At 48.6% G+C, this 17,687-nt stretch overlaps 1 protein-coding gene across 1 annotated transcript in view; it reads right to left on the bottom strand.

Annotated features, from left to right (window-relative positions):
* Nucleotides 1-17,687, bottom strand: part of BAG1 (BAG cochaperone 1) — a 290,179-nt gene that overhangs the window by 4,960 nt on the left and 267,532 nt on the right. The window contains exon 6 of the mRNA XM_078687743.1: nucleotides 13,425-13,487. Coding sequence (XP_078543869.1) covers nucleotides 13,425-13,487 — 63 coding nt within the window. The remainder of the gene's footprint in view (nucleotides 1-13,424; nucleotides 13,488-17,687) is intronic.

Here is a 17,687-nt window from a genome sequence, read left to right as displayed (position 1 = left end):
AGTATATACAGGTTGAGGGGACGCAGATCTAGAATGGGCCTGAGAGATCCGTCCTTCTTTGGAATAAGGAAGTACAGGGAATATACCCCTGTGCCTTCCTCCTCCACTGGCACGAGCTCGATAGCGCCTTTTTGCAGCATCACTACTACCTCTTGCTGCAATAAGTGCAAGTGCTCTGCGGACATAGGCCGTTGCCTTGGTGGAATGTTGGGTGGAGTGGACTTTAACTCTAGGCAATAACCGTACTGGACAAGTTGTCGTACCCACCTGTCTGTGGTGATGTTTGTCCAGACTGGCAGGAACTGCTGGAGTCTCCCCCCGACAGGTGTTAAATGGTCGGGGGGCAGTGACAGAGAGTCACTGTTTTTTTGGGGCAGAGGAACGGGAGTTGTTGTTTCCTCTGCCACGTCCTCTGGTGCTGTTTCCGCGATAACCCCCTTTATTCTGTTTGGGGTACGAGGACTGTGCTCCACCTCTAGTGAACTGTGATTGTTGACCCATCTGTCCTCGGGTGACTCCACGTGCACCTGAGCGACGAAAAGTGTTGCCCCGGAATTGTTGTGACTGAAGGGCCCCCATAGACTTAGCTGTTTCGTTGTCTTTCTTAATCTTTTCGAGGGTGGTGTCAACATCAGGACCAAACAGTCTGTCGGGATTGACTGGCTGGTTGAGTATGGTCGTTTGAATGTCTGGTTTAAACCCTGATATGCGTAGCCACGCTTGTCGTCTCAGCATGACGCTAGTGTTAATAGCCCTAGCTGCTGTGTCCGCGGCATCAAGTGCACACTTTATGGCTGCCTTGGAGATGAGTTTTCCCTCCTCTATAAGCAGTTTGGTACCCTCTTGAAACTGCGGAGGCAGGTTTTGTAAAACTTGTTCTAGGGTGTCATAATACGCCCTATCATAACGTGCCAATAGCGCCTGTGTGTTTGCAATACGCCAGAAATTGTCAGTCTGCGCAGCTACTCTTTTGCCCCCTGCCTCAAGCACTTTAGACTCCTTGTCTGGGGGAGGAGCTTCACCCGTTGTCTGGGAGTTGGCCCTTTTTCGGGCATTTGCGACCACAAGAGAGTCTAGTGGCAACTGTCCCCGAATGTATGCAGGGTCCGCAGGTGCTGGTCTGTATTTCTTCTCGATGCGTGGATTGACCACCCTAGCCCTGGTAGGTTCTTTAAAGATTTCCGCTGCATGCTTAAGGACACCTTTGAGCATAGGAAGTGTCTTGACTGTCCTTTCAGAGACTGAAAAAGTGTCAAACAGAAAATCTTCCTCCACTGGGTCAGCATGCATGTCCACATCATGATTAGCAGCTGCCCGTTCAATGAGTGCATGAAATCCTGCAGAGTCTTCTGTCGGGGATGCACGTGCACTGACAGGCTGTGGGTCTTGCCCCACATTCTGGATACCCTGGTCACCTATGTCGTCATAGGAATCCTGTTGTGCATCAGGGTCATTGATGGGGAAAGTGTACTGGTCATCTTGTCCATATTCCTCTCCCTCAGAGTGGTCGGGGGAAGGGGTTGGACTCCTTCTAGGAGGAGGCTGGATAGGTTCAATCAGGGCTGGAGCGTCCTGTACAGGCCTTTTCTTATTCAGTGGGATAACATAGGTGTCTACTGGTTGGGAAGTGATCTTCCTCTTGTAAAGGGTCAACTTGCCCGTGTCCGCGTCGATAAAACGCTCAGAATCGTCTCCTGAGTCGAGTTGTCGACCCAATACTCCAGCAGACGTGGACGAGTCCGATGTCTTTGGCGCCGTCTTTGGCGCAAAGGCCTTTGGTGCCTCCTTCGGCGGCAGAATGAAGAGAAGTTTTCCTGCAGGCTTTGCCGGCAAGTCCATCGGCTTCTGGGGCGACGGCGCCGGAGCCGACGTCGCAGAGGCCTTATCCCGAATTCTTTGGAGTGAAGTGGCGATGAGGGATGCGTCACTCACAGCGGCACTTGGCGCCGACGAGGAGGCCTTCACCTTGCCTTCTGTTCCGACGTCCTGTAGGCCCTTTGGAATTTTAGACGTCGATGCTGCAGCCGCAGACACAGAGTCTTTGGACCGATGTGTTGAGCCTCCGCTCTTCGATCCGTGTGATTTTGCAGCCTCCGTCGGTACCGGAGTCTTGTCGCTGACTTTGGTGGACTTTGACGGCGTTGCCCCCGTCGAGCCTTGCCGGGCGACCTTCTTAGAGGATGCCTCCTCCGCTGACGGCTTCGGCACTGTCGAATCGACAGTTTTCTTCGACTTCTGTGGACCGGAGGTCGACGGAGTCGATGAGGTAGCAGGCTTTGATGTTTTTGTTGGAACGACCGCCATCTTAGGTGCATTCGAATCCGTTAGTTTCGGTTTCGTTTTCGGGTCGGCCATTTTAGGCGTAGTCGATACCGATGGTTTCAGTTTCGGTTTCGATACGGGCTGCGTAGCAAGTATGTCCGTGGCCGGGCCTGAAGGCGGGGCCGTGGCTTGCGGTGCAGGGTCTTGGGTAAGGCCGAGTGGCGATCCCGTGACCCGAGCCTGATCGGCGTAACTTTCGGGGCATAGCTCATCCCCTGAGCTATCTTCCGCGGCCCCATAAACTTCTTCGACGTCCCCTACCTCGTCGACGTATTCAAGGCCTTGATCTACGACTCCGTCGTCGTCTTCCGGATCTGCCTCGACCTCCGTCACGGGCGGTGAGATTTCAAGATGATGGCTTAGGCCCTCTTCTTCCTGGTCGCCGAAGATGTTATCTGGAGCCGGGGCCGCTTGTCTGGCCTCAAGGCGCACCGCGCGCCGAAGCTTGAGCGTCTTCTTCGACCTGAATCTGGAGCAGGCCATGCAGTTGTCCTCGTTATGGTCTGGCGAGAGGCATTTGTTACAGACCGGGTGCACGTCGATATGTGGGTATTTGGACCCACAGACGGGACAGTATTTAAACGGGCTCCGCTCCATGTTGAAAAGTTGCGGTCGTGTTGCGATGAGAAGGCCTCGATGTCCGAAGAGTGATACGACTCCGCAGATTCCGGCTCAAAGAGACGGAAGAACTCGAGACCGTACGCAAACAATACCGACGTAATGAAACGAAGGCCTTTTGGCCTTAAAGAAGCTCGTTTTTCTCGGTTCCGACAGAGAGACGTCGAGACCGCATCCGAACCCAATGGCAGAAAAAAACAATCTGGGGATGGAGCCGATGCCCATGCGCACTGTAGTCCAGGGGAGGAGCCACCTATCTCAGGATACTTCGAAGACTCTTCCAGGACAACAATGTGCGATCTTCCGGACCCAACACTAGGCGGCGATCTAATGCAAAAGATATGAATTTAGCAGCCCACATGCCTCGAACACTGGTTTTATATTAGGGTGTTTTGATAGACCCAATATTCGCTCAATGGAATCTGTTATAAAGTTCCAGCATCTAGTTTAAATTAATGGTCTATGCAATTTGACTACACAAATTAAAAATCTTCTCATGGCATTAACAGGGGAGTATATCTACATTGCCTACTTACAAGAAACATATCCATTATATTCAGAAGCAAAGAAACAAAGTAGAGATTGTTTTGGGCTAGTATGCCTAAGCTGCTTCTCAAAAAACGTAAAGAACAGTAAGCGTTGGCTTTCATAAGAGTCTATGTTATAAATTGAAAAGTCTGGTCCTGAAAGTAGATAACTACTACTGTTACCTGAGCTGGATACTAACAAACTACTCCATGCAAATGCGTACCTGCCTAATTAGGAAACGTATCATATGTTAACAGGATTATAAGGAAATTATTTAATAAAGACAATAATAGGGAATTTAATAGTACAACACATCAAATGTTCGACAGAAATTGTAGCTACAAAAGCAGAGGAATATTGACTAGAGTAGTTTGGACTCATTTATAAAGGATTAGGGTCTAAAGGATTATTGGAGACTTAAACTTTTAAATAGGGTAAAGCATTAAGACAAAAAGAGTCACACATTGCCCCTTTCTGCATAAAACCTTTACCTGACAAGATTTATTTTGTGTTAGCAGACCACTAGAAAATACAACTCTGAATTAAAATTTACAACCCACATCCATGCAGATCCATGCACATGGCCACATTTTATATTCTGGGTATGTTCCTGTATTCTCAAGTGCTGCTGCATTGATCATATAAAATGGATAATTCAGTTTAACATATTCCTGTTATGGAATATCTCAATTAATTAAACACTTTATAAAGAAGTATAAATCATTTTTTAATTGAATATTACCATAGAAGAATAAGTGAAATTAATATTGGTTTATTAATCACTGAAGACTTTTATAAGCATTTTATTCTTCTCTCCCGAAATGTAATCTTGTGTAAATCAGAAACTGACCTTTCAAGCGAGTAAGAGAAATTGAAGTATATAATAAATGTAATTCAATATAAAATCTAAATTCTTTCTTAATTGTGCACAAGAAGCATTGGGACGGTGTTAACTAAAATGGAAAACGCCTAATGCATAACCATAAACTGATGAGCAACAAGAAAATTATTCCTAATACAAATTGACAGAAAATTGATTAATAGGAAAGTTTGAAATCATGTTCATAATTTTGTCTTCTCTTCAATGTCACATTAGTCACACAAAACAAGAAATATTGTTTTTTCCAAGCTACGCAAGTGTCTGATTTTTCACGTGATTAGGAAATAACTTTAAATGTGGCATTAACACATCATGAAGTAGCCGGCATTACCAAATCTCTGCAATTTTGGAAGGCACCAGTATCTGATTAGCTTATTAATTTAACATACCTTCTCTTCTACCAACATATTTCCAACATTGGAAATAAATATTTTCTTTCAACCATTAAAACATCTAACTGCTGAAAGAGTACAGTCTGGACCAATCAGAATACTGAATGGTTACTAGAAGCTCTTGACCAGTCTTCAGGAGAAAGATGTCAAAAATTCTGCCTCAAATTAGTGCACACATATCAAGTTGTATTCAACGGGGGAACCAAGTCTATTAATTGAAGGATATGGATTAGAATTGTAAGAAAGTGAAATAATATTTGGGATGGCTGGTAATCTAGCACAAGTTGTAAATTAAGCAACGTCTTAGGTGTAGCACAGGTTTCAATAGTTTAAATCTCAGCGACAACCCTGGTAACTTTAGCACAGATTTCACAGGCTCAACTTAGAAAAAATATGAAAAGCATTTAAAAGTACCAAAGTAGGGGGGGCGTGGCCAAGTAAGATGGCGGAGCGGTCGTAACATCACTCAGCTCCGCACCCGCCCGATCGTCTCTTGGGCACTTACCTGCACCCTGGGGATGGCTATCTTCGGTCCACATGCGGCTGAGACCTTCTAGACGAGTCCAGTCCGAGGGGCGATGATCGCGGAGCCTGGAGTAGGCTGGAGTGGCGCTTGAGGAGGTGCCCTGGAGGCTCTCGCGGACCCCAGATGCCATTTTGTGAAGAGCCGCGCCCGGAGGACTGTTGTGCAAGGCCCCCCTACGGTGCTCATGTGAGGTGGAGCAGTGTGTGCCGTTTGCGGGACCTGCCGAGCTGCGGTGAGTGGATCGGGGCGGACTGCCCGGTTTCGGCGCCCTTTCGCCTGTGAGGCGTGGGAGAGACATTGCTGGGTGCTAGCGGCGGCGGGGGTGTCGCTTGTGCCCCCCAGCTCGGCTGAGGAGGTTTGGCCTGCACTTCCCTGACGTCCTTTGGGAGCCGCGATGGCTTGATCTCTCCTCGTGGTCGGCGACGACTTTGCCTGATCTTAAAATGATGGCGGTGGACGTCACGAGACTTCCAGGCCTGAGGGAAACAGAGGGAACTGCCGATGCTACATTGGAAAGGCGGGAATGAGTGCCTCACAGATTGAGAGGAGCAGTGGGGGTCCATTTTGTTGCGAAGAAGGTTCCAGTCATTAGCGGATGTTCTAGACCGCTCTCGCCTGCCTGGTGGAGTGCCTTGTGCTGGTGTTGGATTTAGGGGTCTGCGCTGTGAAGTATCAGTTCCCATCCCCTCCTTGTGGTCAACTCTGGTCACCCCTCGATCCTGGTCCACGCTAAGCACTCCCTGAGCACCGCCTGGTTCTGAGGGGAGGGGCCTTATGCCTCCCAAGAAGAAAACCAACAAGGTTTCCACATACTTCAAGACCTCTGGACGGGTGGCCCCCCGGGTGGATCCTGCCCTGTTGCTGGACATGGCACTCACCCGGGAAGATCTAGTGGCGACGCTCCGGGATTTCAAGGTGGAGCTTTGCCGTGAGTTTAAACACAACCTCAAAACTTCTGTGGACCAACTGAAGGCTGACCTCACAGAGAAACTTACTACGCTGCGACAAGATGTAGATGCCATAGCCTCCCGGTTGCTGGAGGTTGAAAGTCAAACACAAAGCTTAACGTCCACCCAGACCACGATGCATGACACGCAGCAGACCCTCCGGACCCAGTTGCAGCAGGTCCAGCTCAAAGCGGAGGACCTGGAGAACGGAACCCGGAGGGAGAAAATTCGGAATCGACATCTGGAGGAAGGGGCCGAACTTGGAGGCTTTTGTGTCGGGTCTCTTTGCTGAGGTCCTTGCCCCCAACAACTTAAGATTAAGATCAATCACGTGCATCGGGTAGGAGCTTTACAGACGGGGACACGCAAACGACCCCGTGATGTCCTGGTTACGTTGCATTCATTCAAGGTTAAAGAGCCCATTCTCTCGGCATCCAGGAAAAAGGCGGAGGTATCCTTTCAGAGGTTTGGCTGCTCTCTCTACCAGGATCTGGCGGCTGCGACTCTGGCCCGCCGGCAGACGCTGCGTCCAATTACCACCAAGTTGCAAGAGGATAAGATCTGCTATCGTTGGTCCTTCCCCTTTGGCCTCGTTTTTGAGTATGGCAATAAGACCCACCACATTGCCGACCTGACTGAGGGGTTGAAGATTCTGGTGCTTCCACTCCCTGCCGAGTCTCCTGACTCGGGCTCCCCGGGGGTGGCGGCGGGGTCGCAGAGGAGCGGCCCTAGTGCATGGCACACCGTCAACAGACGCCGTTGATCCCCACTGCTTTATTCTTGGCTTTAGAGATGGCTGAATGGCCGGAACACCTCCTCCGGGCTACTGGATGTTCAAGACCGCCCGGTTGAGGGGCCCGCAAGCTGGAACCCGATTCTGTCCAGTCCTGTTGCTGCTGCTGCGCGCGGCAATGGCGTTCCTATGTCTCGGATGGAAATTGACTAGCCTTTGGGGGCAGTAGCATCGGTGTTAGGTCCTTGGACCTCCAGTTCCTCTTTGGCTCTCGGCTCCTGTTTGGGGAGCCGCCAGGTATTTTTGCAACCTTTGTGACTGTGTGAACTCATCGTCTATGTTGTGCCATGGGACATTTTCGTTGGGATGCCATGGATCTGACTGGTCCCATGCTTCACCCTGATGACAAACGCGATCATCGGTGAGTGGCTGTTCAGTTGCTTTGCCACTCCAAGGACACTGAGATTTTTGTTTTCCTGCTTGTTTGCTATTTCACTATCCCCCAGGTTGTGTTAGCTTTACGATCGGAGGTGCAGGCCTTGTCCGTGATCCCTATTCTTCCTCCTTTTGGGCAAGTATGTGTTGAGGGTGTACAGACCCTTCGGCTTTGGGGGTTTGGGGGAGTTGGGGGGGGGGGGGTTGTGGGGGTTGGGTGGTGACTTCAGGGGGTTTTCTTTTGCCCTTAGTTGGTTTTATTTTGCTTGGCAGGGGTTTGTTACTCCAGAGTGGGGATGGCCAGATGTGGGGCAGGGGAGATGGACTGGGCTATGTGTTCAGTGTAACAGGGCCTATGCACAGGGGGGGGGGGCTCCATGGAGAGTTTGGGAGGGCAGGGGGGGGGGTCCACATGTTTAATGGTTGCCATCGCTTCATGGAACATTAAGGGGCTAAATTCCCTACAGAAGCGCCAGAAGATATGGAAATATTTGTCTGATCATACATTTGACGTAGTTGCCATACAGGAAACTTATCTTAAGAGGTCCGAAGTCTCTCGGCTCCGCCACAGATGCTACCCGATGATTTATACCTCCTCTGCCACTTCAAAACACAATGGAGTGGCTCTACTGTTTCATGTGTCCGCAAACTTCTAATTCAAAGTTCAAACATCTGACAAAGAGGGTAGACTGCTGTTGGTTAAGGGGCATTTGAGAGGTGTGCTCTGTACCTTTGTTTCTCTTTATGCACCAAATTCGGGCAAGGCTGCCGTCCTCTCCCAAGCGCTTAATTTAATAGGAGGCTTTGCTACACGGGTCATTCTGTTGCTGGGGGATTTTAACCTTTTGGCAGGGGTCTGTAGACAGCACTAGCTCCAATAGGACAGCTACCAGCACATTCCCCCGCGGGATACAACAGAAATTTGCTGACTTGGGGCTTATTGATTCTTGGCGCACATTACATACCACCACTAAGGATTATACCCACTATTCCCACGTGCACAGGACCTATTCGGGGATCGACTATATCTTTGCTAGTCAGGCATTAGCGAGGATGCTTCAGGCAGCCCAGATTTTGCCGATCTCGGTGTCCGACCACAGCTTGATTTCTCTGGGTATGCAATGGGCGGGGCCTTCCACTAGAACCCCTAGATGGTACTTCCCGTTAGCTTTGACCCGCGATCCAGTGGCCAAGGAAGAGTTGAGAACAGTAATCGCCAACTTCTTCTCCCATAATGACCCCCAAGATACATCCGCCGAGAACAACTGGAATGCTTTTAAAGCAGTAATTCGCGGGAAATGTATCCAACTCAACTCGAATTTAAACAATCAGAGAGCGAAGGAACGGGTGGCCTTAGAGGAAGAACTAAGGGTGGTTGAGCAGGCGCACAAAACCAATCCAACCCGCGTTCTGCAGAGGCAGCTTACGGCTCTACGAGGCAAATTAAGATCCATCTATTCTAACCAGGCGGAATTCACCCTCTTGAAGATCAGTCAGTCATCTTTTCTGCAGGGCAATAAGGTGGGTTCCCATTTAGCATGTCAGCTGCGTGTGCAAAGGGAAAGGGATTTTATTGGGGGGATCCTCAACAGTCAGGGACACATCATCCTCTCAGACACGGCTAAGGCTGAAGTGTTTGGCAAATTCTACCGGGAGCTATATCAGGGCACTATTCAGGACACGGCGCGACAGCAGCAGTTTTTGGATGGCCTGTCCATTCCTCAATTATCGCCGGCGTCGGCTGCGGAATTGGATGTCCCCATCACCCAGGAGGAGATTGGTGTGGCTATTTCGAAACTCAAGCTTCACAAGGCCCCGGGTCCCGATGGCCTTACGGCCCACTTTTATAGGTGTTTTTCCGCAGACCTTCTCCCCATCTGGCGACCCTGTTTCAGGCTGTGGCTACGGATGAGCGGGTTTCCCAAATCGATGGCAGAAGCTGTGATCTCCGTCATCCCTAAACCTGGTAAGGATCCGCACGTCTGCGGATCTTATAGGCCCATTGCGTTCCTCAATTTGGATGCCATGATCTACTCTGCGGTTTTAGCTGCGCGGTTAGAATCGCTGATGCCTACCGTAATTCATCCCGACCAGTCGGGATTTATAAAAGGCAGACAAACCCATGATAACATCCAGCGCACGATCCATTTGATTGAAAAGGTCGCGAGATCTCGGATTCCCGCAGTGCTGGCGGGTCTTGATGCGGAAAAGGCCTTCTACCTGGTCGATTGGGCTTTTCTCTTTTTAACCATGCGGAAATTTGGGTTTGGGGACCCTTTTATTAATATGGTGAAGGCCAATTATTATCAGCCTACCTCTCGCGTCCTGGTTAATGGCTGTTCCTCTTCCCCCTTTGCTTTGAGTAGGGGTACGCGGCAGGGATGTCCCCTTTCGCCCCTCCTTTTTGCTTTGAGCATAGAGCCCCTGGCGCTTAAACTCCGCGGCAATGATCAGATCAGGGGCATCCCTTTCGGCGAGGTCGAACATAAGGCTTCGTTCTTCACAGATGACATCCTCCTCTCACTTATGGACCCGACACAGTCGCTGTGAGCGGTACAGGGAGAACTACGAAGCTTTGAGCAGGTAGCCGGTTTCAAGGTGAATTATACAAAATCTTTCATACTTAACCTTACCCTTTCCTCCACGGAAGTGTCCCGCTTAAAGCTTACGGTGCCTTTTCCATGGGCGAAACACTCTTTGCTTTATCTGGGGGTGCGCCTTACAGCTAAATTGGGTGAGCTTTACAACGCGACCTACCCACCTCTTCTGGCTCAGATTCAACGAGATTGCAAACGGTGGTCCCCTCTCTACATTTCCTGGCTGTGGAGGATTAACACCGTTAAAATGATGGTGCTACCCAAGCTTTTATACTTGTTTCAGGCACTCCCCATACTCCCCATGTACTTCGTCGTTCGCGCACTCAAGGGGGACTGGCCTTACCAGACTTTGCCTTATACTACCAGGCTGCTCAGCTGCGGATAGTTACTGAGTGGTCGGCCAGGGAATCCGAGAAACATTGGCTCCACATGGATCGCGCCGTTGTGGGGAGGTATATTTGGGATGTATTATGGAAGCCTAAACAACATCGCCCTGCCAACGCTTATATTAGCACTCCCACTGGTACGACTCTCACCACCTGGGATAGGATCACAAAGAGGGTGGTCTGGACATCCTTTCCTTCGCCGTACACGCCTATTCATTTTAATCCGGATTTCCCCCCGGCACTAAGGGAAGGATCTTTTGATTGCTGGAGAAAGGGAGACTGCCTCAAGATAGCGGATATGTTTCGTGATGGGGAGGTTTTGTCTTTTGATGAATGTAGGAAGGAATTCACACTCCCTCAGAGTGAACAGTACCAATATTTACAGCTTAAACATTGGGTGCTGATGTCGCCTTTCCGAGAGGCGGCTAATAGGGCGCGCACCGAAATAGAGAAATTCATGGCCTGCGGGCGGGATCCATGAAGGGAGCTATTTCAGCTATTTATGGGATGCTTCTGTCCATTACACTCTCCCTCCGGGCAAGATTCATGCAGTTTTGGGAACGGGTCTTAGGGAGGGATATTGAGGAAGGGGAGCGGTTGCATGTCTGGAGGGACATTTTTAAGCATAATCGGCCCTTAGCCCTGCGAGAAGCCCACTATAAACCCCTCTACGACTGGTACCTTTACCATACTAAACTTCAGCATATCTTCCCAGATTCATGTTGGCGGGGGTGTGGCCTGCAGGGGGACTTCAGACATATTTGGTGGGACTGTCCTAAAATTCGGCCTTTTTGGGATGAAATTCTCTCTCACATTAAGGATATCTTGGGCTATCCCATTCCCCTATCCATATAATTTGCCCTTCTGGGTCTGCGTGACACCCTCCTGATAAGACAAACTAAGGTGGACAAAGCGATCATGTGAACTTGTTTGGGGGCAGCCAAACTCACTGTGGCGATACAAAAGGGGGCAGCGTGGAAAAAGTCTGAGGCCCCGGCGCTTTCATTATGTCACGCTCGCCTCTGGAGGATCTTATCCATGTAGCTCCTTGCGGACATTTTCCAAACTGACTCAGAAGACTTTGCACTTCGCTGTGGACCGCTGGTGGCCTACTTATCCAGGGGTTTGCCTTCTGCGGTTTGTCCGCCAACAGTGCGAGCTATGCATCTCTTTCAGCTTTAGCGGCCTCCTTCTGGAGATGGTGAACCTCGGCTGCTGCTCTGATTGTATTATGATTCAATCTGCACATCGCCTTTGCTGTCTGTATCAGTGCCAACCCCTATCTTTGTTATTTATTGCTTTACTTATTTTACCTTTATTTTGTCACCACCGGACGGGGCGAGAGGGGGGTCCTGTTTATTTGGGTGGGTTATTTGTTTAGGATGTTAGCATTTTTCGCTTTGTGCGGGACGGTGACTGGCTTGGGGACTTTGCGAAGCTGAACTCACCATGGCTAATTGTGTTGCCACCCGGGAAGTTACCCGCCACTTGTACTATTAAGATTGTAGTCTTTTGTATTTGGTCTTATTTGATACTTAATAAAAAGACAACTTTGAAAAAAAGTACCAAAGTAGTTAAAAAGTCAAAAACAGAATAACAATGCCACTCCAATGTATGCAAATTGTGTAAAATTAGATAAACCTAATGGCACCAAATCAACATAAATCCAATAAAGGAAACCGATATGAATTCTTTTAAGATTTAAGGCAAACCATGGCAAGAGAAAGTAAAGCGCCAATCAGTAATCCACGTTCGAATGTGGCCAGGAACTATGCTCAATTTCAAGCCAACCACAATAGAACGTGGGTCGGATACACCAAGTAGGGTTGTCACGGTCAAAAATTTTACCTTTTGACTTAGCATCTGAAATGGAAGTCAAAATCCTCCAGCAGGGTAAAGCAGAAAACTAGATGAGACAAAGTCTTGCTGAAGTCAGATAGGCATTGAGTGAGGTCGCACTAAAGCCGTTGATTTGGGGAGAAAAATTTAAGAGCAAGAATAGTAAAATGTAGCAACCAGGGAAATCCTATTGTCATCTTTTTGCCCCTTCGCCTGGTCAAGATTTCTACCTTCTTTCTTACTCACTCTTTTTGGAGCTCTGATTCTTTAAATGGAACAAGGTAGCTGGCTGCATTCGGGATGGTCACACCAAAATCAGACAGGTTTGCAGTGAGGACCCCCATAACTGGATTTTGAGGTGGTAAAAAGCTGCAAGCAGGACCTATCTGATTATCTTGCCCAGCCAGTTCGCATCTGCCAGCAGATTGGCTTGGGAGGTTGGTTCCAATCCTCCGGCGGTCTGTAAGTCCAAAACATTTTTAAGTCCACATTTTCCAGAGGTTTTAGAATAAGTCCTTCTCCCCACTACTAAGGCTCCCTAGGACATGAGGGACAGCAGTTGCCATAGCAGAATTTAATTATCTTCTAATTGCAACTGGTCACTACAGGAAAAAGGTCTCTTGCAGCTTTTCAAGTTCCTATAGTCATATGTCCAGCCAATTGACCCTGAAGCCCACTTCTTGGCTGAGTACAAGTGGGAAAAGGTCAAGTCCTTCAGGTCTCCTCTCAAGTCAAAAACCAAAGGTACAGTCCTGATCTGTTCTTTCACAGGTCCATAACGTGTTCTAAGGAGCAGGTGGAGTATTTTTGCAATGTTCAGTAGACAGTGGGTGTGGGTGACGTCTGAGCATTCCCTAACCATTGGAGAAAATGTTCCCTGGGGTAACCCTACACACCTTTGTTGCAAATCATGTGCTTTACTGCAAACTGGCTGAGAATGCACTATTCTAGGGGGAAACCAAAGATTGCTCAGGGTTTTTTTCCCTTGGAGGGTGCTTGTGTGCCAGTCAAGGGTGTGTTAGGGGGACATGTTCAGTCCCCTTCTCCTATTATATACCAATCAAAATACTGCTATCCCCGATAACCCCAATCACACCAAAAACATTCTAGCAGTGGCAGCAGAATTCTAACTGCAACCAGTTCCTGGAACAGTGAGTTTCTCTGGCTTCAGAATCATGGTACTTTAAACAGTTTGAAAAGAGATTAACGTAAATGACTCACCTGCACCTTTTTCACTAAGGTCTTTCTTTTCAGTCGACAGTCACTGAAATTATCTGGCACGCTCTATGATAAAAAACATTTAAGGCAAATAGGTATGCCTTTAGGTAATTATAATCTTCTCAACAATGTACAATAAACAGCATTTAATCAATTTCCATAAAACAACATCATGTTAGTGAAGAACTCAGCAGTAACAAAAGTAGATATTTAGATTACTAAATAGTTTACAACTGCGTGACACAGATAAATTAACTTAAACTTTTGTTAATTAGAAAATATCTTTACCATAGGTAAACTAAAATAAGTGGCAACATCCACCCAAAAAATGTATATATACATACCTGTATGTGTATATACATACATCTATACACACATATGCATATATATACACGATCCCGTCGGCTCCCCGCCTCCTGCGGGAGCCAGCAGTGCTTCTCCACAATGGGAGCTGCTAACATGCAGCTCCCCATGTGGAAAACCAATAGGCTTTGGAAGTGAGAGCAGGTTTCCTGCTCTCACTTCCAAAATCCAAAGCAAGTTTGCTATGACAGGGTGGGAGCCTCACAACTCCCACCCTGCCATAGCAAACAACAGTGTCCCAGGGCTGGGCACCCCGGGACACTACAGGAGCTGGCCCTAGGGGGTGGGGGTCCTCAGGGCCATCGAGGGCTGTCTGGTTTTTACTTACAGATACCATGTAAATAGCATTGCATGAGAAGAAGGCACTTGAGCTCAAATATCAATTTGTGATGGCAGGATTCAAACCTGCTGTTCTGAAAAGAAATGCCCACTTGGGCATAAGTCAGTAATTCAACAGGGCATCCAGACTCAGACTTGTAAACCCCCCTAGTGACATGTGTGACATAAGTCCACTTGGACATAATTTACATCTTAGACTGATTTTCGTCTTTTGACCATCTATGGATGTGCTTTCTCGCCCCTGCTCCCAGTAAGACTGTAGACATTAAATACTTTTGTTTTTGTCCCACTGAGGCTGTACAATCATGTTATAATCATTTATCGGGACTTAGAGAAATTTCTTTTACAAGGGTCAAATTACGGTACAGGTCCTCCCTTTTGCCCACATGGGCATGAAGTGCTGGACCGGGAGCTGAGGGCTCAAAGTCCAACGTATATTTACCAAGCGGGGTACAATCTGGGGTAGATATGCATTCAAAGTCTGGAACTCTGACAGTGCGAACGCAGTAGTGTGCGCACACAAACAGGACAAAAAAGTTGCGGAGGTTTGATTCATGTAATACGGATGTCTAACATTCCTCACTGCACTGCAATAATTAATATATGAATTACATATGTAATTTAATGACATTTGTTTTGAATTTAAGGTAGTACATTTTGACTATAGATCAATGCTTTTGAGTGAAGTAACTCGAAAATGTTAAGTCTATTCACTATGTCTATATTACTGGGGATCACATGGTGTGTTTATTTAAATCAATTTGAAATTGACACAGTTTACTCGTGAGCAAGGGGGCAACCCCGAAACGAGTAGGGTTTTGTCAAAACCTTGGTGATTAAAAAAACACTTTTGCAACCATTGTTGTCCACGGCATGCTGTGTCTTTCATGATTGAATTCAGCTTCTTCGTCGAATATATATATATATATATATATATATATATATATATATATGAAAGCTCCTCGTGCCCCTCAGCAACAAGAACGCACTCCGCACCAGCTGACAACCAGGTCTTTAATGGGTAAGGGCGAGAACAGGCAAAGCAATGTTCTTTGCAGTTTTCAGCAAGTCGATATAGCCTGACGCGTTTCAGCGCTAGATGCGCTTCCTCAGAGGCTCGACAAAGTTGAATGTCCATATTGCCACGCACTTAAATTCCACTCGAAGGTCCGCCCTGTATAGGGCCGCATTGATTCTTGGGTTATGTAGTGCGTAGGCTGCTGCAAAGTTTGGAGATACAAACCCTGGATGGGCCTCGCTGAGTCTGCCCGCCCATGATCCCTTAAGCTGATGTCCCATAATCACGGCTCTATGAATATCCAGTCGCATGGCCCCCAGTGATCGAGGGATGGTGCGCTCTTCACGGCAGGGACCGCCGTGTATAAATGAAAGCTCCTCGTGCCCCTCAGCAACAAGAACGCACTCCGCACCAGCTGACAACCAGGTCTTTAATGGGTAAGGGCGAGAACAGGCAAAGCAATGTTCTTTGCAGTTTTCAGCAAGTCGATATAGCCTGACGCGTTTCAGCGCTAGATGCGCTTCCTCAGAGGCTCGACAAAGTTGAATGTCCATATTGCCACGCACTTAAATTCCACTCGAAGGTCCGCCCTGTATAGGGCCGCATTGATTCTTGGGTTATGTAGTGCGTAGGCTGCTGCAAAGTTTGGAGATACAAACCCTGGATGGGCCTCGCTGAGTCTGCCCGCCCATGATCCCTTAAGCTGATGTCCCATAATCACGGCTCTATGAATATCCAGTCGCATGGCCCCCAGTGATCGAGGGATGGTGCGCTCTTCACGGCAGGGACCGCCGTGTATAAATGAAAGCTCCTCGTGCCCCTCAGCAACAAGAACGCACTCCGCACCAGCTGACAACCAGGTCTTTAATGGGTAAGGGCGAGAACAGGCAAAGCAATGTTCTTTGCAGTTTTCAGCAAGTCGATATAGCCTGACGCGTTTCAGCGCTAGATGCGCTTCCTCAGAGGCTCGACAAAGTTGAATGTCCATATTGCCACGCACTTAAATTCCACTCGAAGGTCCGCCCTGTATAGGGCCGCATTGATTCTTGGGTTATGTAGTGCGTAGGCTGCTGCAAAGTTTGGAGATACAAACCCTGGATGGGCCTCGCTGAGTCTGCCCGCCCATGATCCCTTAAGCTGATGTCCCATAATCACGGCTCTATGAATATCCAGTCGCATGGCCCCCAGTGATCGAGGGATGGTGCGCTCTTCACGGCAGGGACCGCCGTGTATAAATGAAAGCTCCTCGTGCCCCTCAGCAACAAGAACGCACTCCGCACCAGCTGACAACCAGGTCTTTAATGGGTAAGGGCGAGAACAGGCAAAGCAATGTTCTTTGCAGTTTTCAGCAAGTCGATATAGCCTGACGCGTTTCAGCGCTAGATGCGCTTCCTCAGAGGCTCGACAAAGTTGAATGTCCATATTGCCACGCACTTAAATTCCACTCGAAGGTCCGCCCTGTATAGGGCCGCATTGATTCTTGGGTTATGTAGTGCGTAGGCTGCTGCAAAGTTTGGAGATACAAACCCTGGATGGGCCTCGCTGAGTCTGCCCGCCCATGATCCCTTAAGCTGATGTCCCATAATCACGGCTCTATGAATATCCAGTCGCATGGCCCCCAGTGATCGAGGGATGGTGCGCTCTTCACGGCAGGGACCGCCGTGTATAAATGAAAGCTCCTCGTGCCCCTCAGCAACAAGAACGCACTCCGCACCAGCTGACAACCAGGTCTTTAATGGGTAAGGGCGAGAACAGGCAAAGCAATGTTCTTTGCAGTTTTCAGCAAGTCGATATAGCCTGACGCGTTTCAGCGCTAGATGCGCTTCCTCAGAGGCTCGACAAAGTTGAATGTCCATATTGCCACGCACTTAAATTCCACTCGAAGGTCCGCCCTGTATAGGGCCGCATTGATTCTTGGGTTATGTAGTGCGTAGGCTGCTGCAAAGTTTGGAGATACAAACCCTGGATGGGCCTCGCTGAGTCTGCCCGCCCATGATCCCTTAAGCTGATGTCCCATAATCACGGCTCTATGAATATCCAGTCGCATGGCCCCCAGTGATCGAGGGATGGTGCGCTCTTCACGGCAGGGACCGCCGTGTATAAATGAAAGCTCCTCGTGCCCCTCAGCAACAAGAACGCACTCCGCACCAGCTGACAACCAGGTCTTTAATGGGTAAGGGCGAGAACAGGCAAAGCAATGTTCTTTGCAGTTTTCAGCAAGTCGATATAGCCTGACGCGTTTCAGCGCTAGATGCGCTTCCTCATAGAGCCGTGATTATGGGACATCAGCTTAAGGGATCATGGGCGGGCAGACTCAGCGAGGCCCATCCAGGGTTTGTATCTCCAAACTTTGCAGCAGCCTACGCACTACATAACCCAAGAATCAATGCGGCCCTATACAGGGCGGACCTTCGAGTGGAATTTAAGTGCGTGGCAATATGGACATTCAACTTTGTCGAGCCTCTGAGGAAGCGCATCTAGCGCTGAAACGCGTCAGGCTATATCGACTTGCTGAAAACTGCAAAGAACATTGCTTTGCCTGTTAT

This window comes from Lissotriton helveticus, chromosome 4_1 (assembly GCF_964261635.1).
Source record: "Lissotriton helveticus chromosome 4_1, aLisHel1.1, whole genome shotgun sequence".
NCBI lineage: Eukaryota > Metazoa > Chordata > Amphibia > Caudata > Salamandridae > Lissotriton > Lissotriton helveticus.
The sequence above is the reverse complement of the archived record's forward strand: the minus strand, read 5'-3'. Positions and strand labels throughout refer to the sequence as shown.